The following is a 20,204-nucleotide window of genomic DNA, read 5'->3' on the forward strand; positions in this document are numbered from 1 at the left end:
AGGGAGCGCTTGGCCAAACTGCACAACAGGGAACTATTGCATCAGTTTGATGAGGCCCAGAATGCACTGAGGGAGCTGCTGGAGCGCACTAATTCCATGAGAATGTTACGGGTAAAAAAAAGGCAATACTGGCTCAGGTGGTAGAGTCAGAGGTTGGCAGCCCCAGTTTTGTTGTGTTCTTGGGGAAGACCCCCACCTTGCCTATGATTCTGTAAACTGGGAGCCACAGTGTAAAGCATTTTTGAATGTCCAATCAGGATAATATAAATTAAAGTTCTCCTAAAGCTCCTAAATTATCATTTAAAAATGTACATAATGATATATGGTGCTCACCCGTATTTCCTCAATGTTTACCCCTTTTCAGAAAGAATATGAGAGTTACGTTGGGAGCTGTTCTCACTTGGATCACCAATTTAGTCACAAAACAAAGATGGTAAGTATCCCAAACTACAATTAAATTAAAGCAAAGTATAGCTTGAAAATAGGCCAAAAAATACTTCACTGTAAGATCTGAGATGAGAAAGTCTTACACACACATACTTTGTGAAATCAATTTGAAATCTCTCTTTTCTAATAATCTCTGTACCCTAAAAAGAACACTTACTATAAGAGAAAACTGTTGGATAAGAACAGAATTTACAAGCAGAGCAATTGCTCTTTTATTTATCTAAAAGGAAAAAACTCAACTGGACAGCAACAGATTGTAACAAAATTACATTGTTGAGTTAACTGCATGGTCATTTTTGCACATAAATGCAGATTAAACTGTTGAAAACAGAAAAAACACCAGACCCAAAATGTCAGTTGCATAATCCTGACCAAAAGTATGTGCATCTAATTTTAACTCCTCAGTTTTTGGTGCCTTATACAGAGCTGGTTTGAAATAAAGCATTGGGCATTTATGATGATTGTTAATGTTTGTCTTAACTAAATCTGTTGCCTTGATCACAAAGTGAACAATTAGACCCCCAACTCAATCAGTCCCTCTGGTTCTGGCTGGAAATGGTCCAGCAAAATTACCAGATTTTACATTGCTATTATTCACTATTTATTAATAATAAAAAACAAACTAGAAAAGCACTCAGAGAGCGCAGACCTCCGCCAAGGACTACCCCCATTTTTTATATAAATTGCGATAAAATCAGTCTTCTGGATCAGATCCAGATCAGCCTTTGGAATATGAAAGAGGATCCCATTGTCAAATTTCATGGGGTTTGGTCAATAATTAACCGAGATATTGAGAAACAAACTTTTTGGCCCCATTTACACAATGTTAACTAAAATTTCAAAGTGATCCAAAATCCAGGATTTCTTCCGGATCACCCCCAAAATGAAATCAGTTCTTCCTTTTCACATTTCCAACAAATCCTGAAAATTTCATCAAAATTGGTCCATAACTTTTTGAGTTATGTTGCTAACAGACAAACAAACAAACAAACAGACAAACGCCGGCAAAAACATAACCTCCTTGGCGGAGGTAATTATTATTGCAGAGGGGATTGAAAATCACAGAAAAAGCAAAGCTATGTAAATTAATTAATTTGGACAAGCACCATATGACTAAAACAACAAACAAAAAACACTGAAGCCAGTTCTCTCTCTTTCTCTTTTTGTCTCTGAGTCACTTGAAAAAAATGGTGTTAAATGTTAACATAACTTGTACCATTAACCACTATACTTTTTTCTTTTTTCTTGTAAAAGATGTTTGGGGAACGTCTGTTTGGAAAACAGAATTTAAAAGCAAACTACCACCTTCTACATTCTCAAGGTTTGTTTTTCCCCCTCTCTTGCTTAAAAGAAAATCTTAAAACTTTTACAAATTTTTCACCATGGCTAAACTAATTTTAATTTCCAGGCTGTGAAAAAATTGTAACAAAAAATGGCGTTCCTCCTGAACTGAAGTCTCAGGATCAAAAGCCACATCTTCCATCCAGACATGTACAGGAACATCCCTTTACAGATTATCCAGGCCCAGACTGCTTCCTTTCACACAGCAGTTCTCCAAATGAGTCCTACACAGATCGACTCAACCCTTTAACTGCACGAACTGACACAATGCCAAAGCAACCTCCTAGCTGCTTAAGTGAAACAAATGGAGAAAACAATAGTCATTCAGAAGATCTTGATGTAAAACCAGGTTTGACCGATTACTTATAAATAATAATCATAAGTGACTTCTCTTAATTTGAACTCTTTATCGTTACCGTCCACCTTTCCGTAAATCAACCAGGGAGCCAAACTAGTAGTCAAGCATCAAGTAAGGGGAGCCCAAAGAAGAGGAAGAGCAGCTCCTCAGATGAAGACTGTTCTCACAAGTAAGTGGATAAAGTTTTTAATTTTTAATGGAAGGAGTATTTTAAGAGTCAGGTGATTTCCTTTTTAGGTCTTTGGCATCAAGAGAAGCTACCATTGGTTCAAAGGCAATGGTATTCATTTCTGAAACTGAAGATACAGAATCATTTAATAATCACAAATCAAAACATAACGGTTTAGGCTTTAAAGATACAAAGAACCAAGAAGACGGCTCTGTGAATGAAAGTAGAGCTGATAAGAGTGATGTAGACAAATGCAGTGTCAAGTTATTAGAATTGGCACAGGAAGAACCACAGAGAAATAGTAGACTGAAGAAAATACCAATAACAATAAAAGAAAAGGAACAAAGCCTTTCTGATCACAGTAGCACACAGGACGAAGATGATTCAGACCAAACTGATAGCAACAAAAAAGTAACCAGTGAGAGAGATGGAGAAATGTCAAATCAAGATATTACTAGATGTTCCTCTGTAGAGGGTGATCATATCTCTGGATCAAGCCCTTCATCCTCGGATTCTTCTGAGAATGCGTCCTCAGAATGGCATGGTGGTGAGGACAATATTAAGGTATGCAAGTCCAAACAAGACAATGCAAACGATCGTGAGGATAGTGACTCAGAGGACATTATAGTCTCACCGCAGGACAGGTAAATCAGATTATCACCTAAACCATGTCTCATTTTGAGATTAAAAACCTGTTTATGGTTTAAAATCGTGTTTCAGGCCTAAAATAATACATGTTATCCCAGAGCGTGTGGTAAGACATCAGGACAGTAACAGTAAAAAGACATCCTCAGATGATGAAGACCCTGATGATTCGCATAATGGCGATGATATAGAGCATGTTCTTGCACCTCCAGCACAAACACAGAGGTAACAAAAACAGAGGTAATTTTAAGTTTAAAAAAAATCTGTTATATCTTTCTGATACCATTTCTAAACTTTTGTAGAGAGGCAAAAGCTGATGATGAAGCAAAGGGTAAGATTTATTCCTCATGTGCCTTGTAACAACCCTTTTGTTTGGTAATGTTTCCTCATGACTTTTTGCTTTAACAGAACCTTGTGACAAACTGGCAAGATTGAGTGTGAAGTATGGACAAACTGATCACCACAGTGACTCTAATGAATCTGATGATTTTTATGACTAATAAAAAAGCCATGGAGCAGTGATATTGAAAGATCATTATCATTATGTATCATTCTAGCTTTTCATAAAACTCCTTTAGACATTGTATCCTTTGGCAGTCCTGTGTATAACTAGAATAAAGTCAAAAATAAAATACATTACATTAAAATATAAATAAATAAGTAACTATATAACAGTCAAATGTGATTGGTCTTAAGAGGTTTATTTGTAAATATTTTACATACATCCACCTTTGAAAAAAAAAAAAGATTCAGATTGTGCCATGTGATTCAAATTATGGGGGAGCAATCCAAAAATAATGTTCAAGATTTTTTTTTTTTTTAGATCTTTACCACCTGAGCAGCCAAACAAGGGCTTACTCGTTTGTCTTCCTCAGAGGTGGCACTGCGCTGAATGAGTAGCCTGCCATAGGTCCCTCCCACCTGACCTTTGGTTAGACGTCCAGGATTGACACAAATGCAGCCCACCACATCCTAAGCACACAAAGTAAAGACATCAACTGTCTGCAATTAAGACACATTTTAAATCAGAAACTTAATGCCAATTAAAAAGTTTAACTATCGGTGTTAAGCTCTTCATTACAATGGTTCAGTTATGCAAGTTTGACAATGGAAGAGTCTGGAATGCGTAGTTAACAGCATTATGGGAGTACCTTTATAAAGTAGCGCAGCTCTGAAGGAATAATAAGGATGTCAGGGGTGAGAGGCATCTGACCATAGCTCTGAAACTTCTCATAGTCCATATTCACCTCTTCCACAGGGGGGTACAGTGGATAGTAGCTGCAATTTAACAAGCACAAATGTAACATACATTTGTACAACACATTAATTTACTCCTACCTTCTCTGGGTCAGTATGTGCTTTAAAATGCGTGAGAATCGATCAGATCCAGTCCCACTGAAAACAAACAGCATCGTAAAAATTTTCTATTACAACTATAACAAACTAATCACAATATTTTCATACCTGCTAATCTCCTCAGCACCCATGTGAAACAGTATGTCTGTCGATGTCAAGCCAAAACTTACACCATCAATCAGCAAAGTGCAGGGATCAGGAACAAGTGTCACTCTCTGTAAAGATTATACATGTCAGCATTTGCCGATCTAAAAACATTATAATCAGTACAGAAGTTTGTATAAATGTCCCAATTGTATGAACATAACAATTCTTACTCTTTGTTCTATTGTGTAGCTCTGTAAAAATTTTACAATAACCAAAATATTATGAGACTGAATTGTCAAAGGTGTCACAATAATATCATGGACCATCACAATACATCAAATTACAAGACTATCTTAAATTAATAGTTATGGTGCAACAATAGCTAAAGAAAAACAGAGGGAGATACATAGACCATGATTCTTTGCACCATTTCAGCAGATTACCTGAAGAAATAACAGTTCTAAAACATTTTAATATTAGTTCTTTGGATTAAGTCTTGTCAAGGCATTTTAAGAGGTAAAGGTACATTATTCATATCTCTGTTAGCCTCCAAAAAATATTGCAACAAATATTATACTGTGAGATGCATATGGTGAAAATATCATACTGAGAGATTTGGATAGCGTTACATCCCTAGTAGCTATGCCCCGTGAAAAACAAAAACAGCAAAAAGGGAGAGAAAATGATGACTTGTGTGGTCAAAAGTTTCCATGGGGTCTGACCTGAGCCTGGTCCTTGTCGAGGTTTGTCAGTGTAAACGGAGGCTGTGGATAAACAAAGGAGTGGTGGATATCTCTTTGAGAGGGCACAAAAACTAAACGACAGCCAACACTGGTGAAAACATAACAAAAACAAAGCCTATATTAACGTCATACTTATATTATTACATGATGATGATATATGATTACAACCATACTGACACTGACCTTTTGGTTCCATCCACAATGCTTTCTATACACCTCGAGAAAATAGCATCAAAAGTTTCAGTCACCTGAGCTTTCTAGAACACGATTATATAAGAATTCAATCAGTTAATTGCAAATGTAAAAAATAAACAAAATAAAAACATTAAAATGTTGTATCTACCTCAATTTGTTCATGTTTTGAATCAACAAAAGGCCCCAGCTACAGAGAAAAAATAAATAAAAAATTCACTGTAAATACATCTGAAACTGGATTTTTAAAAGGTTGTTTTAAACGTAACATACCAGTAAGCAAACATCCGGACGATCCCTTGAAATTACATTTATTAGGTCAAGTAGAGGGTCGTATGTTAAAGTATCAGATGGAGTGAATGGTCCACATGCTACTAAAACATTGAGAGACTCTGTGGCTGGATTAAAAGGCATAGTCAGAAATGTAAAAAAAATATATATAAAATAAGCCTTCACATGCCTTTGCTTACCCTCCTTCACTTCTATTTTTACTGGAGTGTAAAACGGTAGAGGGGCAGCCTGAAAATAGTAAAAAACAAACAAAAATATTTTTAAAATACACTCAAAAGGAGGTAAGGTAATGTAAGAAAAATAGTATTACTTAAATTGAAAATGAAAACCAACCTCATGAAGTTTGGAAGCAACCAGTTTTCTTCCTGTTGAGTTCATTCCCTCCATTGCAACAACCTATTGAATAAATTAACAAAGATGAAGTTGAAATTTAATCAGTTTGAACAAAATCAGTGCAAACTTTCTGTTATGTCTGAGTTCTCGGTCAAACTCTGGGTGAATCTATAGCCCAGGTCCTTGGCTTGCTCAGTTACTGTTGGTGGTCATATAACCTGCAGCACACAGACTTCAGCGCTCAGGCAAAGGAGAAACCACCCGTAAGAGTTGGGAGTGCGTATGAGTTTGAAATGTTCTTACCTGACCAGGAAACAAAGAATACTCTTTAAGTTCTGATAAGTCAACAGGTATTTGTTGGCCTCCTTGTTCTGGTCCTGCCTCCAGCAAAACTGAATGAGCATTTAGTTTCCCATTGCTGTCGCAACATATTTGACCAAGCACAGTTATTGTATCCTGCACACAGAGGACAAATGTAATTATAAGTGCTAATAGAAGAGAGATAAAACAAAATTAAATTGCACCTTCACCTGGGCAGGAAGAGAAACTGGAGAGAATTCTTCAATGTGAAAATTAGATTTTAGACCTTCCCCTAACTCCTCTATCTTATCAGTCAACACTGCAAGTTACAAAATGTTTTGCTTGAATGTAGCCTTACTTAAGAGATATGAAATTGTATTAATCTTGTTACCATTACGAATATCCCGCAGTCTCTGAAACATGAATTTGTAGCTGCTTGTGAGAGCGTCTTCTGGCCCTTCCAACAGATCCAGCTGCACTCCAACACCAGGGGAGCTTCTGCCCATCCAGCGTGTGCCTTGTACAAGTCCAAATGAGACCACAACCTCCCCCTTACCTCCACGCTGGCTGTACTTTTGTGATGGTGTTAAACTGCAGAATATAATACAGATCATAATAACTAAAACAAATTAAGAAAGAGGTCCAAACTGAGTTGTTCATAAAGGGAAAGGTACCTGGGAGAGAAACTGGCAGGAGACAACAGCAGTCCTGGACTAGCAAGCAAAGCAGCACTTCTTTTTGACTGAGGTTGTTCAGGAGTAGTCAATGCACGCTTTTGTTGGCCCTAGAGAAAAAGTATGTTTTTAAAACTACAGAACTATCCCATGCTTGCTATGCATACATATTTTATTTACCTTAGCAGGGGTAGAATAGGAATCAAGCAAATTTTCCTCTTCCTCTTCCACTTTGATTCTAAGAATTAATTAAGAATAGACAACTAACCAACTGTGAAAACTGCAATACGCGGTATGTTATGGCTGAATAATAAAGGATACAGTTCCTGCAGTGAATGAATATCCCTGGTTCTTCCGAGCATCTCTTCTCTTCGAAAACTTTGTTTTGATTTGCTTTTTTTGTTCAGGATCTGAAACAAGTAAGTATGTAGTACAGTATACCGTACGTAAACATATTTTTGTGTTGTTAAACAAATTCTAGTCACCTCGTGTTCAAATTGTTCAAGTGTTTCCATAGTAAGTTTCAGACCATTCTTTGTGGTGCTGTAGGCAACCCATTCCAGCACAATTTCATCCGCGTGTATTCGGTTACAAATACACTGCTCTACCACTGCAAAACAACAAACGGATGTTACAAAACATAACCATGAGAATTCAGGGCAAACAAACTGTGGCAACACTTACTTTTATCCAGAATTGTGTCACTTTGACAAGCAATGTCAAACATCTCCAGCTCCGATTTCAAGCTTTCTGCAGTTACGAGAGACATTGTTCAAGACAATACAAAGTATCCGGAAAACAAAATCGTAGTGTTACGTAGGTGTGTAACTACATAACAGCAACGACAGCTTACTCTCACAAGTGGCTTTAATAAAGTGAATGACAAATGCTAGTTCTCATAGATATTACAAAGAATTCAGGTTGAACAAATAACAAACGTCCAGGAACAATTTGCCGCGAAAAACAGAGACAGAGTTGGCGGCCGGAATTTTCGTCACAAGTAAACAAGCCATTCACCGGAACCCGTCAGTGTAATTGGACACTCTCACCCCCCCTATTGAATGGGAGGTATAATGGCAGTCTGGCTGGTTTTGTATTGGTTTGTAAAATAATAAGATGAATGAAAACAACATGTAATGATATAAACATGGTTACACTCAAATATTAAAAAGGTCCAGCCAAAAGGCAGTCATTTAACAATGTTTTTGATTTTTTAAATTTCAGCTTCCATCCAGAGGCCAATCTCAATTGACGAGAACCCTCTTGAAACATTTGAAACCACGTATCATTACCGGCTAAATGCAGAAATATGCTGACATGTCTGGATGTGTGATCTCAACACTAGGTGGACTTTTTGTACACATCACCGTTAAGGTCTCCTGAATTCAGAGCTTCAGACAGGTGTCATTCCTCTGTTGACTTTGGGTACAGGAGAAAAGGCTGAGAACACATATACTCCATTGTAAAAATGCATTGCTTAATGTAATGTAGTCAAACCAAGGATAAGTTTGGTGTTTACGTGCCAGCGGCTTATGCTTTTTAATACACATTTATTAATCTGTTGAAAGTAATATGTTACTAAATGTAAAGTGCCAGCAAAAATAACATTACACCAACACAATATTATCTTGTCAGAGAAATACTGTATATGGGGATGCAACAGACAGGCATAATAAGAATTGAACAGATTTGTTCTTATCTTGCAAATGTCTTGCTTCACTGTTGTTCCATCTGTACTTGTTATACACCCAACAAACACTACAATTAGAGTTGTAAAGATCCTTTTTTATTCTAAGTAACTACCATCATCATCATTTACATTTCTACTCTGATGTGTTTGTTCTTCTCAGGTTGCTGTCCAATCTGCACAAATGTTGATTAATATTACACTGAACATGAATAAATCAAGACATAATATATTGTGTGTTTTTATGAATATGCACATACTTGTTCTGAGCAGCATGTTCTTTTAGGGGCAAACTTCCAGAAAATTAATCTCTTCAGAGACTCACTGATGGCCACTGACATTTGTTGAGTATTGTGCACCTTAGGGAACATATTAAGCACCGTTATAATTACAATTACTTTATTCATGTTCATGCAATGTTCTATTGTCATATACCTTCATGGTGTTAAGACAAACATTTCTAAAGTCCATGTTACTGCTGCAACTAATAATACTGAGGGCTGAACTCAGGATTACTTCACATGCTGAATGCATCTTCCCGTGATCCTGCAACCAAACCCAAAATCAACACGGTTGCTGTTATATAATACGTCACTTCTGTTGTTTGCACAGACTTGCCTTTTTCCTGTTATTCTGGGCTGTCATTGTCTTTTTGAGCTCATTTGCCATAGCATTTGTCACAGCCTGCTTGTTGTAGGTTAGTATATCCTCTAGGTGGTGCTCTAACAGCACCTCGCTAGCTGTTGAACGTGTATGAAATCTTCACACTTGCTCCTGAAGTCAGTTTAAGTCCCACCAGAATTATAGGATTTCAAAACCAGCTGTCTCTTACCCATGATGTCAGAAATCTCAGACGTAAAGGGGTCAGTGTATTGCAGAAACAGGAAAAGCAACAAACTTTGGTCAATGGAGAACAAACTTGACTTTACAACACTCTCGAGGGTGTTCGCTTGTTCCACTTTATAGACAGAGCCACCACCGGGTATGCCTTCTGGAAAAGACAGCATTTATTCAGTTATTTATGCTGGCCAGTAAGCATACACTATAGCACATGTCCATGTTTGTGGTGGGGATTTAGGGTACTTATTTGTGTGTTATATCTTATTTGGCAGATAGTTCTGTTCTTGTTAAATACAGGCTGTAAAACCAGATGGGCCCAATGGGCGTGCATTCTCTCTTCATATCAAAGACAGATGGTTCCAGTACATACAAAATACAACTGTATGTTTTAAAATGCATCTACATCAAGTACTTAAACAAGTATAGGATTTTATTGGTAAAGAACTTAAGTGTATACTTAAAAGGCTGTTTCCATATTCTTTACCTTGGAAACTCAGATGGCCTTTTTGGAGACCCAATTCCTGAAAGTTCAGATGAGCAGGGAAGTTCTGCAGAAAGGCAGATGGATCTGTAATTGGAACATTGCTAGGACTGTAAACGAACACGTTGCATCACAAAGTTAAGGACTAAGCTTACTTAGAAATTAACTGAAATTCATTTTTATGTTCTTAGAGACACATCATGTCTGAGTAATTTAAAAAAGAAAAATCTACTAGTTCCAGTAAAGGATATTTTTATTTGAGTGAGATTTGTTGCCGCATTTGGATACTGCAGAACACACGGTTTCCACAGTGTGATGAGCTTGAGGGTGACAGTCCCAAAAAGACCCTGTTCAATGGCTTTGGGAGGAATACTGAGAGGTAAGCTACTGCCAATGTCAGGGTGCCAGTCATGGCAACGCTGGCCACTCTTAGAAGACTCCAAATGGCTATACAGGAAAAAAAGGAAAGGGGGTTTTCAAATATGCAAAGTAAAAGTTATGTAGTCACTTACGCTATAGTGAGGTTTTCTGACGGTGTATTGACTGAGACATCCAAATAAAGTGAAGTTTGGCCAAATAGTGGAACCCTAATGTAATCTTGAACTCTGCAAGAAAATGAAAGAAACATCTAACATAAAACTCAACTGACCAGTTGAAATTGAGAACTATACCTAAAATCTTGTTGAAAGAGTTTCTGATTAATTCGAATATGAAGATGAATTCTTATCTGTGAAACGATAACCATTCTATATATTTACTGTGGAAAATGGACTTAAATATTGTAAAGCCTACCTCTGCATTAGTTATGCTGAATGTGTGAAGAAATTCTTCAATCTGATGTTGCCACTTTGATCTGACAAAGTGTACATTCTTCATCTGGACAAGAAAAACAATATAACTGACTAAAAATGGGTATTAATTTTGTACTAAATCGGTATCTCCTATTTGAAATAAATATAATAATCAAGTTTACCGGGAAGGACAGGAATACATGGAGGGATCCATGCAAATCTGTAAAGGCACACAGGTCTTCTATGTCAGGTTCTGGACATGACCCAGGGCAGGTATGTAGTCTTTTCATTACATCTGTAAAGGCTAATGCCAAGCACATACCCACACATACGTAAATGTACATGTCTAGTGTACTTATCAGTAAATGTCATATTCACACCTGGGTAAAGCTCCTCCATGTGGATCCCTGCACACCAAGGGCCAGCAGCAGCAACTACACAATTATAGTAATACCAATATGAAATAGTTGGGGAAAAAATAACCTGAACAGCCGTGCATGAAATTTGCACAACTGTACTTCATTTAAATATATAACTCAGTTACTCATCTAGAATTAGGAATCTGAAGCTTGTCTGACCGGTCTATCCATGGAGCTATTAAAATAACCTTGGGCTACCCCACAGCCATTCTAATGTGCTTTTTTAGTGCATGTATTATTTTACCTGTACAGCAAAGACTTGGGACATCAGGACATTTTTCGAGCCATATGAGAATCAGCAGTCCTCCTTTGTCTTGGCCTTGCTTTTTGTTTTTTTTACTCATTAACATGAGCAATCGAAGCACCTGGAAGTAGCAAGTTAAGATGTTAGCTTAATAAAGGCTTTTGGCTTCATACCAGTTAACCTACACACTAACTATGTCAAGCATTTTAATCTCTAGTATCCTTCCTTTCAAAGACACAGTGACTTACTTCTTTAAGTTCCACAAACATTCTTGATGAAAGTTGTGGTCGTACGTACCGTCACCTGTCGCGTGTTTCCAAGCGCGCGAAAAACTACGAACATTCTAGAACGTAGATGGAAGAACAGAAGGCCACGCGGCGTCCAGGTAATTCCCATAGATCCATGGTAATTTCTTAGTTAATAGTTTCATAGTTCTTTAATCTTGTAGCCATAATATAAAGCATCTTGTATTATCATAATGTCCTATCGTTCAAATGACATTTTCATAAATTGTATTTTAGAACTATTCATGTTTCTGCCATCAGTCAGGCTAATATTAGAGTACAGCCTGCTATTAAAAAAACATGACACAAAGAACAATTCAGTAACTTTATTTTTTGACTTACAGTTAATTGTTTAAAGCTAACCAACATAAGCTTAATCGGCAAAACAGTCATCAGACATAAAGTAGTTGGCTAATTATCTTCATTAAATACACTCAGTGGACTCTTCCATCATTTTCCCTCTTTTTCAGACCACTCCTTGTATGCCCCTGGATAATTGCGTGCACTGAAAGGACAAATAACACAAGGCAGTGTTTACTTTTCTTTCACAAACACATGTTAGCTCTACCACTAGTGTAAATAATAGACCCACTTTATATATCCCATCTCGTGGGCCTTTTTAGTGGCCATTTCTCCTCTTCTGCCCAATTGACAGTGAAAGACCAACTCGGGAGCATCCATCTGGGGCTTGGTCACTCCATACTTGGCCTTGAATTCCTCTGGTGACATTGACAAAGCTGTCTCCACGGTGTCCACTGAAGAATGTTTTAAATCACAGAGGAATGAGCAAACAAAACATTATTTTAAAATTATATAACATTCTTCAAAGGAAACTTACGTGGGATGTTCACTGATCCGGGGATGTGTCCATTAGCATATTCACCATTTCCTCGTACATCTATCAGGACCAAAGAGGGACTCTTTCCAACAAGGGCTTTGAGTTCAGCATAGGAAATCACCTTGGTGACTAGCAAGACAGAGACACAATTAAGCACATTTCTCAAAGGTCTCATATTATGCGTATTATAAGACTGACAAGGCTGAAATAATCAAAATGATTGTAGTGAAGGTGTATGGAGTTTAAAACACAGTGAAGCACTTCCTGTATAACCACATGACATCACAAGGTAGAAGTGATTTCTCTTTCACAACTAAGAAGCCCAAATATACAGAGTTTGTGTGTTAAATATGTGTGAATGAAACAAAACACAACTTGGTATGTTTTTAATGAGGAAACAATATTATAGCATAGATCAGAAAGTAGTGTAATTTAAGGAGACCAGTTTTACTTATTGAGACACTGGCACGCACGTTATCTGTCATCACATACCATTTTGATGACAACTGAAGAAAAGGTGTGTTAAGCTTGTAATGCAGCTTGTTATACTCATTACACATTTTATTCATTTCAAGTTTCAATTTGATTTCATAATGGCTGAAGCAACATCAAGACCTATTTGTATTTACCTCATAAACTACTGCGTTTCAGTATTGCTGAAAAATATTCTAAAATATGAAAATATTTACCAAAGGTGTGAAAAATCAGGAGAATGCTACACCTTCAGTTGCTGGATAGCACGCTTTGTTTTGGCATAACCCCTGCTGTCTGTTGCTTCGGATTACTTCTTCCTGAACAACACTAGTTTGCTGAGTCATGGTTACCCGGCATCCACACACTAGTTAAACAACTCTTCAAATGATAGTGATACCACCCAAACATGTTCAGTACTAAATCTTTCTCAACAAACAAACACAATCTGAGTGACTATTCCGTGATCTTTTCCTTAAAAAACTATTTAAGGCTACCTGTAGCTACTAGCTACTACTTTTCAATATGTTAGTTTGGGTATTAACAGTAGTTAAACAGTCTTACAACCAACCAAAATATGAAATCTCACCTGTTTTTGCCATCTTACTTGACAGATACCTCAAGGTCTGAAGATGTGTGCAGTAAATAATCAAAAGCTGGATTCATTCAGGGCTTGTTCAGGAGGTGACAAAACGAGGAAGGGGCGGGGCTTGCAGAGAGTAGTGTCTTCTTCTGTGGAAGAAGAATGTAATTTTACTCTGGGCCAAAAAGCTATGCTATGTTTTATTGATAGCTTAATATAAAACAGGTACATTTATACTACATCATTAATGAATCATTTATAGTAAAAAAACACACACACACACATTATTTTTCAGAAAATGTTTAATTTAATGAAAAGGAACCCCAAAATACTATGCACAAAAATACATATGAGGAGGAAGTCTACAACAGTGCCTGCCTGGGTTGATTTGCCTGCAAATTAACCTATTGTTCTACTCCAGTGACAAATATCAAATAGCCATACAATTGATTAGTATTGTTCCACTGTTAATAAGCTAGATCACACAGTTTCCTGAAACAGAAACATAATTGTATTTTAATAAACTGATTTGTTAACCACATTTTTATTTTAATAAAATGCCTGTTTTGTGTCCTACTATCTGTAGTTCATAGGGTTCCTCCTACACTGTAAGAAGGATTTCCTAGTCCGTCATCCGACTCTCTCTTTTTCTTTTGACAGGTTCGATATTTGCAGATGATTATCACTCCAATGATAAGGAGAAGAAACAGGATTACTGCGCCTGCTAGAACTCCTACCATCAGATTGTGATCCGAAGTTGTTGGGGGCTCATAGCGTTTACAGGAGAACTCAGAGGGACTGCTGTATCCTGCACCATTCACCGCCTCCACACACACCTTAGTCCCAACTTCAAGGTATCCAATTATACTTCTCCTCTTGGTGTCTTTAAATTCCTGTTTTTTTTCTGTATGCCCTTCAATAAGCACTCTATATCCAGAGACAACAGAGGACGGTGCACACCACTGTACCTCAGTCTTCCCTCTGTCTGGCCCCTCCTTCACTGGGAGCAGACTGTGAATCCGTGGAGCATGAGGTGGCTCAGAGGCCCCACTCAGCCCAGGACAAAGGCAGCCAGTTTGCTGGGAAACAACAGCACATGACGGCTGATCCTCCAGACAGGAGTTGTACTGGCAGAGCTGCGGGGGCTCCTGGTTCACTACGGTGGTTTTAACAGGGGGACGAATGATTTCAGTTTCATCGTCATCATCATAGGAGTTGTCTTTAGAGGTCAGAAATAAGATTGGTGTTTGAGTGTCAGGGGGAGAAGTGGAGGCAGCCTGGGTGAAGAGGTGGCTGAAATAAGGCAAGGTGCTCAGGAAAAGCAGAAGTAACATGTGGTGTCTGCAGAGTGACTTCATATCTGTGGACAGAGAGATTACAGTAAACTTGAATTCTCAAAAATTCACAAAAAATAATCTGTAGTGACACATAGTGACAAATATGTTAATCACTCTGAAATGTATTTCACTCTGACCATATTTAGTTAGAAAAGTAATTTTAAAAGTTTGTGACCGTAGTGAAAGAAAGTCAGAGCAGCAAATTACCCACAAATCTTCATGAATTCATGTGAAAGCGGTTTTGATATCTGAACATCATTATAAAACTTGTGTTGTCCCTCGCAATGATCTCATCCACATAAATAAACTCAAACTGCCGGGAGATTTTGTCTGCTGTTGGGGTGGCCAAAGCAGCACCTCCATTTTTTGGCAGCCGTCCAGTCTGCTGTGTGGGAACCCAACATGAATGAAGTGGCCCCTAATGGGTTGAAAACATATGATACAATGTAATAGCCTACATAAAATACACAAATATTTTCTATGCTATTGGGTTTCATAGTGATGATTAGAAGTTTCCTTTGGCGGTTCTTTGTGGCTGCAGACATAACTAAATGAATGAGTGTCAAGCAGTAAACTGTGAAAAGTATTGAAAGTCTTTACCTGCTTGATGCTGTGGGTTGTAGTTAGTTTGAAGTCCTCGTGTGCTCCTCGCTGTCTCCTTTCTGTCTCTGTTTGTCAGCGTCTTATGTTGTTCCGCTCAGACTCTCCTCCTCCGCACCCCCCCCCCCCCCCCCCCCCCCACCCCCACCCTCCCTGCTTTTTTATAGGCCCACTCCATTCTTCTTTTTCTTCACCACTCACTCCCATCAGCCCAGCCAACCAAACATTTGGGCTAGCTTTTATTTGTTTGTCAGAATTTCGGGGTAATTTGGAAACAGGGGTACATCATGTGCCTAAGGGTTGCTGAGCATTAACATAGTTAGTAGCAGCGGGAAGCAAGTTTGTGCATGTCTAAAATGTGTGAGCGATCTGAGAGTAAAGGCTGTTTTTGATTACTTTGCTCAGAGAATGTTAAAGACTTTCTGAATAGTTTGCAGGTGTTGGTTGGGGCGTAAGGTCAGTGTGTGTTTTATGAACGTTTGAGTAGGGGAGGTGAAGAAGCAGAGAAGTCTATCACAACCCCTGATACCCCCATTGTGGCAGTTTGGATGGAACGATAAGGGCTTTGTGTTGCCCTATTCTTTTATGACGAAAAGCTGGCAAATCATTTCACATTTTTTCTGTGCACCCACATTGCAGACAGCTTTGGGCCATGGATTTAGTCACGAATGTGTCTCAACCTGCATCCTGATTTCTGCCTGATTATAATTACAGCCAGATCAGATCATATTACTGTATAGATTTACAGAAAGTAAATTCGTTTTTCTTAGGACCTATTTTAAAGGGTGTGTAGATGTGTGCATATCATTTTGGTGACAGAAATTACTTTTACTCAGGGTCACTGAAAGGTCAAAGACAAAAAGTTGAGTTGTATCATGCACTTTTGGTCTGCATTCAATCATTAAAATAGTCTTTGTGATTACTATTTTATGTAACTTATCACTAATTCAGTCAGGTCTGGTATTAAACAGATATTCTCACAAATTATACTGATCAGATGTACATATACTATATTGACTGGAAAAGACAGCAAGCACCAAGCATTTATATTTGCCTCATAAACATTTTGTCTTAAATTGTAAATTATATAAGATGGAACTTCAGTCAATAGAAAAGCTAATACAACTCACTTCTTTTATCACCTTTGCATTTATTTGTCTGTTCTGTATCTGTCATGTGAGGACGTTGCACAACCTGTAACAAGGTGGTACAAGCCATAATTTATCTTCAGATACACTTCAACACTATTACCCCAAAAAATGAGGACAGAGGCTTTACTGAACCTACTTTTTACAACAGCTTTTCGTTTTATATTTCATATATACATACATACGTTTCCTTTTGGTCATACATACATTTCCTTTAAGCCCAAAATGTTTGCCAATACTTCAGCTCTACTTAAAAAAGTAACAAAACAATGTGCAGACGCTGTTAAGCTAACTAACCTAAACAATAGTTTTGGTTGTTTGAAATGACCTCAGCCAGCTGCGTATGCTCTGATAAATATTTATTAGTTTGAAAACTGAAGGAATTCTCATAACTTTAGAATACATTTTGTTATGTCTTGCATCCTGTTTCTGCATGTACGTGACTCACTAGTCCCTTTCTATCTTTGCAGATCTGTACTCTCAGTAGTTTCTTCACAGGTGACGCCAGGCTGAGCAGGTAAGCTCTGGGTCTTGCTCATACTGCTGATATGCTGACTGTTATGGCTTTGGTGGTCTGGATCCTGTAAACCATGTAAAAATTGTCTTCACTAAAATACAATCCCATGATTCTCTGAATACAGATACCTGTTTTCAATCTGAGTACAGGTCACCATAAGCAATATTTTTCTTTTCAGAGTTTGTGAGTGTGCTGTATACCTTTGGGTTTTTATAGATGCTTAGTTTGTTCACTATAAACGGGCCTGTTTTTTACATTCAGATGATATCTATCTTGTTCAATTACCGGCCTTCTCACAATTGAAATTACGTGAAATATGACCACATTTCATTTGCCTCCAAATGTGTGGGCCTCTTGACATCCCACTAATGTTACACAGACACTCATTCCTCCGTACCCACACCTCTCATAGGATTTGAAGAATTCCAATTCAAACAGGAAGCACCACTATTGACTAAATGCTCAACTTCACCTTAAAAGGAATCCCGGGGTAGTCACGTAACATTGATCTGTCCTATGTGAAGAGCTATATATAGGGTTAGGGTTACTGCTCAACAAATACACAGAAGAGCTGACTCATCTTCAGAACAGAATTAGAAACAGACATGATGGTGTTGCTCATTCTTTGTGACAAATGTCCTCATAATCAGGCCACTTCAAATTTATACATAACGCATTAACATTATGCAATTATCCTCTGTTCAACTGATTTGAACAGAAAAGAAAAAAACAGACACATGTTACAGTGTAAAGGAGTCTAATAAAAGAACCCAAGAAGACTTGAACTGAAGTGTTTTGTTACGCAAACAATATGCTCAGTTTTTAATATATAATACTGTATACTTTAATGTATAATACAGTTGTTTAGACACAACAAAATCCAGGCACTCCAAAAAAGTAAAAGTCCCATGAGGAAAAGTATAGTTAAAAGGCCTTTAGTTAAATGGCCAAAGCCAACATGTGTGTCCATTACATACCATATTATTATGATCCCTCCGAAGCGCTAAATAGCTTTTACTGACTTTGTCTCCAGTAGACCCTCATATTGTGCTGTAGTGACATCTAGTGGTGAGTGTAGGTAAAGTCTTGCAACATTTGATTAAAGTAGTTGCCATCAGAAATTATCATTGTGCTATTATGTTGTGCAGATTATATTGCAAACATATTGCCTCCTTCTAGTATCGCCACAGAGTATTTGAGTAGTGTGAGAAAAACATTTTTTAAAAATTAGATTCATAGTGCCAAGCATATTTAGAATGTATATCCGAACTAGAAAGAGCTAGGGAGCACCTGAATTCTGAAGTCTTACCAGTGACTGAAGTATTACATTTACCATATTTTTGATTGGATAATTGCCAGAGAACCACACATCAAATGACAACATAAACAACTACCTTCATGTCCAAGGTTTTTGTAATTAAAGGGCTCATATTGTGCCATTCTCTGATCTATGTTATAATGTTCCCTGATCACAAACATAATTGGTGTTGTGTTTTGTTTACTTCACACAAACCCTGTATATTTAGAGTGAGTTCTTCTCTCAAACTGAAAACACTGTTCCACATTGTGATATCATGTGATCATACAGGAAGTGTGCCACTGTGTTTTTAAACTCCATACACCTTCACTAGAATCATTTGGATGATTTCAGCCCCGGAGTTCCCAGTCTCCACTGAACTAAAGGCAAAGGGTTACTGTTAACTTGAAAACTACCTCTTCATAATATCACAAGGTGGCACAGAGTGTTTTGAGCTTTGGAGATATAGACAGTGTAATAATAAAGGGTTACTCAAACAATGAAAGAATGAAACAAAATACAACTCCAGGTATGTTCTGAAAAGATAACAGCATTTTAACATGGCATAAAGCTCACAAGAGTCAATTCTGTGTAATGTAGGACCTTGAATAACATTACAATTGACTTTCATCTTTCTGATTGATCCAGTCTTTGGCCTCTAAACCCAAGATGCGTCCAGACTTGGTTTGATCTTAATTTGAACCCTGTTGTGTGACTGCTGGAAACCCCAATATTCCTAACCTACCTGTCAAACTGCTGTCCTATACTGACAAATATTCACCAATGTATTTTTCATTGGTAGTCCAGATTTTTTGTTGAAATTTTAATCCAGAGTAACTGATGACCAATAAGAGTTGATGATAGCTGGTAGGTCTTTATAAGGCAGGACTGGATAATTTTCACCAAATTGTATGATGAAAAATAACCCAAACTAATATATAATATCTAATAACATCAGAATGACCACCAACATGCAGCTGACCAACAGAAGCGATATAACAAAAGTTATTTCCATATATTTTGGTCATGTCCTCATATTGTTCCATTTAGAGGGAAATTCACAAATCATTAAAAACTGTTTTGTATTGACATACCATTTTAACTTGAAACAATGTATCTGGGTTTCCTGATGGGTGAAAATGTGACATACAAAGTTAAATACCTGTTCCAGATTTTGAGCGCAGCTGCTAGAAATCTAGGAAATAGCGTAATCCACAAATACCAACACTGAATAAATGGTTTGATATTGTCTATGATATTTTTAAAATGGAGAGAATTACTTGTAGTATCAGATTGCAACAATACAAATTTAAGAACTAATGGGAATGGTGGACTGAATGTATCAAAACTATGATCAAAACTGTAAGACCTTGTATTTTGATTGTTGTTTTGCTTGCAATTGGTGGAAGTAACTATTCATGTATATGCATCAAAGGCACACCCCATATGTTATATCCTATTTGTCTTTTTTTTATATCACTTAAAATATGAAAAATAAAGAGTAAAAAAATAAGCGATCAAGTGAAGAAAGTTGAAATGAAAACTGAAATGATGTCACAGTAAAAATAAATAAATCTGTCTAAACATGACCTCATCTGTGATGTGAAACATGTCTATGGCCTCAGATTTGAAGTAGACATGTTCAACCCAAATATTGATTTTGCTGATAACAACTGTCATGTTGATTTAGGCTATTCTTACGAAAACATGTCTCAGTTAAATGGCTTAGGT

The 20,204-nt window shown here is 37.4% G+C and overlaps 5 protein-coding genes across 9 annotated transcripts; 1 reads left to right on the plus strand and 4 right to left on the minus strand.

The window, feature by feature from the left end:
* The first annotated feature begins 383 nt into the window (after positions 1 to 383).
* LOC129410559 (dentin sialophosphoprotein-like) lies at positions 384 to 3,189 on the plus strand. Its single transcript, XM_055159022.1, has 6 exons — positions 384 to 433; positions 1,702 to 1,768; positions 1,856 to 2,137; positions 2,231 to 2,315; positions 2,384 to 2,959; positions 3,036 to 3,189. The coding sequence occupies exons 1-6, from the start codon at positions 431 to 433 to the stop codon at positions 3,187 to 3,189; spliced, it is 1,167 nt and encodes a 388-aa protein (XP_055014997.1). The 5' UTR covers positions 384 to 430.
* Positions 3,190 to 3,655: 466 nt separating this feature from the next.
* On the minus strand, positions 3,656 to 7,930 carry pola2 (polymerase (DNA directed), alpha 2). Of its 2 annotated transcripts, none has more exons than XM_055159418.1 (18): positions 7,621 to 7,930; positions 7,422 to 7,546; positions 7,258 to 7,346; positions 7,117 to 7,174; positions 6,937 to 7,046; positions 6,654 to 6,853; positions 6,493 to 6,581; positions 6,266 to 6,418; positions 5,963 to 6,025; positions 5,809 to 5,857; positions 5,612 to 5,730; positions 5,490 to 5,528; positions 5,330 to 5,403; positions 5,126 to 5,234; positions 4,425 to 4,531; positions 4,299 to 4,355; positions 4,112 to 4,238; positions 3,656 to 3,932 (listed from the first exon to the last, which is right to left on the minus strand). In XM_055159418.1, the coding sequence occupies exons 1-18, from the start codon at positions 7,703 to 7,705 to the stop codon at positions 3,780 to 3,782; spliced, it is 1,806 nt and encodes a 601-aa protein (XP_055015393.1). In that variant the 5' UTR covers positions 7,706 to 7,930; the 3' UTR covers positions 3,656 to 3,779. The 2 variants fall into 2 exon arrangements, with proteins under 2 accessions (XP_055015393.1, XP_020779193.1); XM_020923534.2 differs by having other exon boundaries at positions 3,657 to 3,932; positions 5,612 to 5,736; positions 7,621 to 7,922.
* A 189-nt stretch (positions 7,931 to 8,119) lies between these two features.
* On the minus strand, positions 8,120 to 11,852 carry zgc:195212 (DUF4554 domain-containing protein). 4 transcript variants are annotated; one of them, XM_055159420.1, is made up of 14 exons: positions 11,696 to 11,852; positions 11,399 to 11,519; positions 11,116 to 11,169; positions 10,918 to 11,039; positions 10,737 to 10,820; positions 10,616 to 10,671; positions 10,457 to 10,549; positions 10,196 to 10,391; positions 9,948 to 10,068; positions 9,456 to 9,611; positions 9,242 to 9,363; positions 9,059 to 9,169; positions 8,884 to 8,982; positions 8,120 to 8,799 (listed from the first exon to the last, which is right to left on the minus strand). In XM_055159420.1, the coding sequence occupies exons 1-14, from the start codon at positions 11,792 to 11,794 to the stop codon at positions 8,752 to 8,754; spliced, it is 1,482 nt and encodes a 493-aa protein (XP_055015395.1). In that variant the 5' UTR covers positions 11,795 to 11,852; the 3' UTR covers positions 8,120 to 8,751. The 4 variants fall into 4 exon arrangements, with proteins under 4 accessions (XP_055015395.1, XP_055015394.1, XP_055015396.1 ...); XM_055159419.1 differs by having other exon boundaries at positions 9,456 to 9,614; XM_055159421.1 differs by having other exon boundaries at positions 9,456 to 9,614; positions 11,647 to 11,852.
* Positions 11,853 to 11,993: 141 nt separating this feature from the next.
* tstd1 (thiosulfate sulfurtransferase like domain containing 1) lies at positions 11,994 to 13,740 on the minus strand. Its single transcript, XM_020923556.2, has 4 exons — positions 13,581 to 13,740; positions 12,521 to 12,649; positions 12,275 to 12,437; positions 11,994 to 12,187 (listed from the first exon to the last, which is right to left on the minus strand). The coding sequence occupies exons 1-4, from the start codon at positions 13,591 to 13,593 to the stop codon at positions 12,133 to 12,135; spliced, it is 360 nt and encodes a 119-aa protein (XP_020779215.1). The 5' UTR covers positions 13,594 to 13,740; the 3' UTR covers positions 11,994 to 12,132.
* Positions 13,741 to 13,858: 118 nt separating this feature from the next.
* On the minus strand, positions 13,859 to 15,640 carry si:ch1073-303k11.2 (LRRN4 C-terminal-like protein). The gene is made up of 2 exons (XM_020923546.2): positions 15,512 to 15,640; positions 13,859 to 14,934 (listed from the first exon to the last, which is right to left on the minus strand). Exon 2 carries the CDS (start codon positions 14,930 to 14,932, stop codon positions 14,162 to 14,164), a length of 771 nt encoding a protein of 256 aa, XP_020779205.1. The 5' UTR covers positions 14,933 to 14,934; positions 15,512 to 15,640; the 3' UTR covers positions 13,859 to 14,161.
* Positions 15,641 to 20,204: the final 4,564 nt, after the last annotated feature.

This window comes from Boleophthalmus pectinirostris, unplaced genomic scaffold, assembly GCF_026225935.1.
Source record: "Boleophthalmus pectinirostris isolate CB_2022bp ecotype Guang Dong unplaced genomic scaffold, ASM2622593v1 HiC_scaffold_23, whole genome shotgun sequence".
In the NCBI taxonomy this organism is placed as follows: domain Eukaryota; kingdom Metazoa; phylum Chordata; class Actinopteri; order Gobiiformes; family Gobiidae; genus Boleophthalmus; species Boleophthalmus pectinirostris.

What these genes read in the sequence shown, in the direction of transcription:
- LOC129410559 (XM_055159022.1), top strand. An exon ending in AGATCTTGATGTAAAACCAG is followed by an intron (nt 2,138 to 2,230) that starts GTTTGACCGATT and finishes TAAATCAACCAG; the next exon opens with GGAGCCAAACTAGTAGTCAA. An exon ending in GATGAAGACTGTTCTCACAA is followed by an intron (nt 2,316 to 2,383) that starts GTAAGTGGATAA and finishes TTTCCTTTTTAG; the next exon opens with GTCTTTGGCATCAAGAGAAG.
- pola2 (XM_020923534.2), bottom strand. Translation starts at nt 7,705, where the DNA reads ATGTCTCTCGTAACTGCAGAAAGCTTGAAATCGGAGCTGGAGATGTTT. An exon ending in TTGAACAATTTGAACACGAG is followed by an intron (nt 7,347 to 7,421) that starts GTGACTAGAATT and finishes TACTTGTTTCAG; the next exon opens with ATCCTGAACAAAAAAAGCAA. An exon ending in CACATACTGACCCAGAGAAG is followed by an intron (nt 4,239 to 4,298) that starts GTAGGAGTAAAT and finishes GTTAAATTGCAG; the next exon opens with CTACTATCCACTGTACCCCC.
- zgc:195212 (XM_055159419.1), bottom strand. Translation starts at nt 11,794, where the DNA reads ATGGGAATTACCTGGACGCCGCGTGGCCTTCTGTTCTTCCATCTACGT. An exon ending in TCAGAAAACCTCACTATAGC is followed by an intron (nt 10,392 to 10,456) that starts GTAAGTGACTAC and finishes TTTCCTGTATAG; the next exon opens with CCATTTGGAGTCTTCTAAGA. An exon ending in CCCAGAATAACAGGAAAAAG is followed by an intron (nt 9,170 to 9,241) that starts GCAAGTCTGTGC and finishes GTTTGGTTGCAG; the next exon opens with GATCACGGGAAGATGCATTC.
- tstd1 (XM_020923556.2), bottom strand. An exon ending in CGGATCAGTGAACATCCCAC is followed by an intron (nt 12,438 to 12,520) that starts GTAAGTTTCCTT and finishes AACATTCTTCAG; the next exon opens with TGGACACCGTGGAGACAGCT. An exon ending in CACGAGATGGGATATATAAA is followed by an intron (nt 12,188 to 12,274) that starts GTGGGTCTATTA and finishes TTGTCCTTTCAG; the next exon opens with TGCACGCAATTATCCAGGGG.
- si:ch1073-303k11.2 (XM_020923546.2), bottom strand. Translation starts at nt 14,932, where the DNA reads ATGAAGTCACTCTGCAGACACCACATGTTACTTCTGCTTTTCCTGAGC.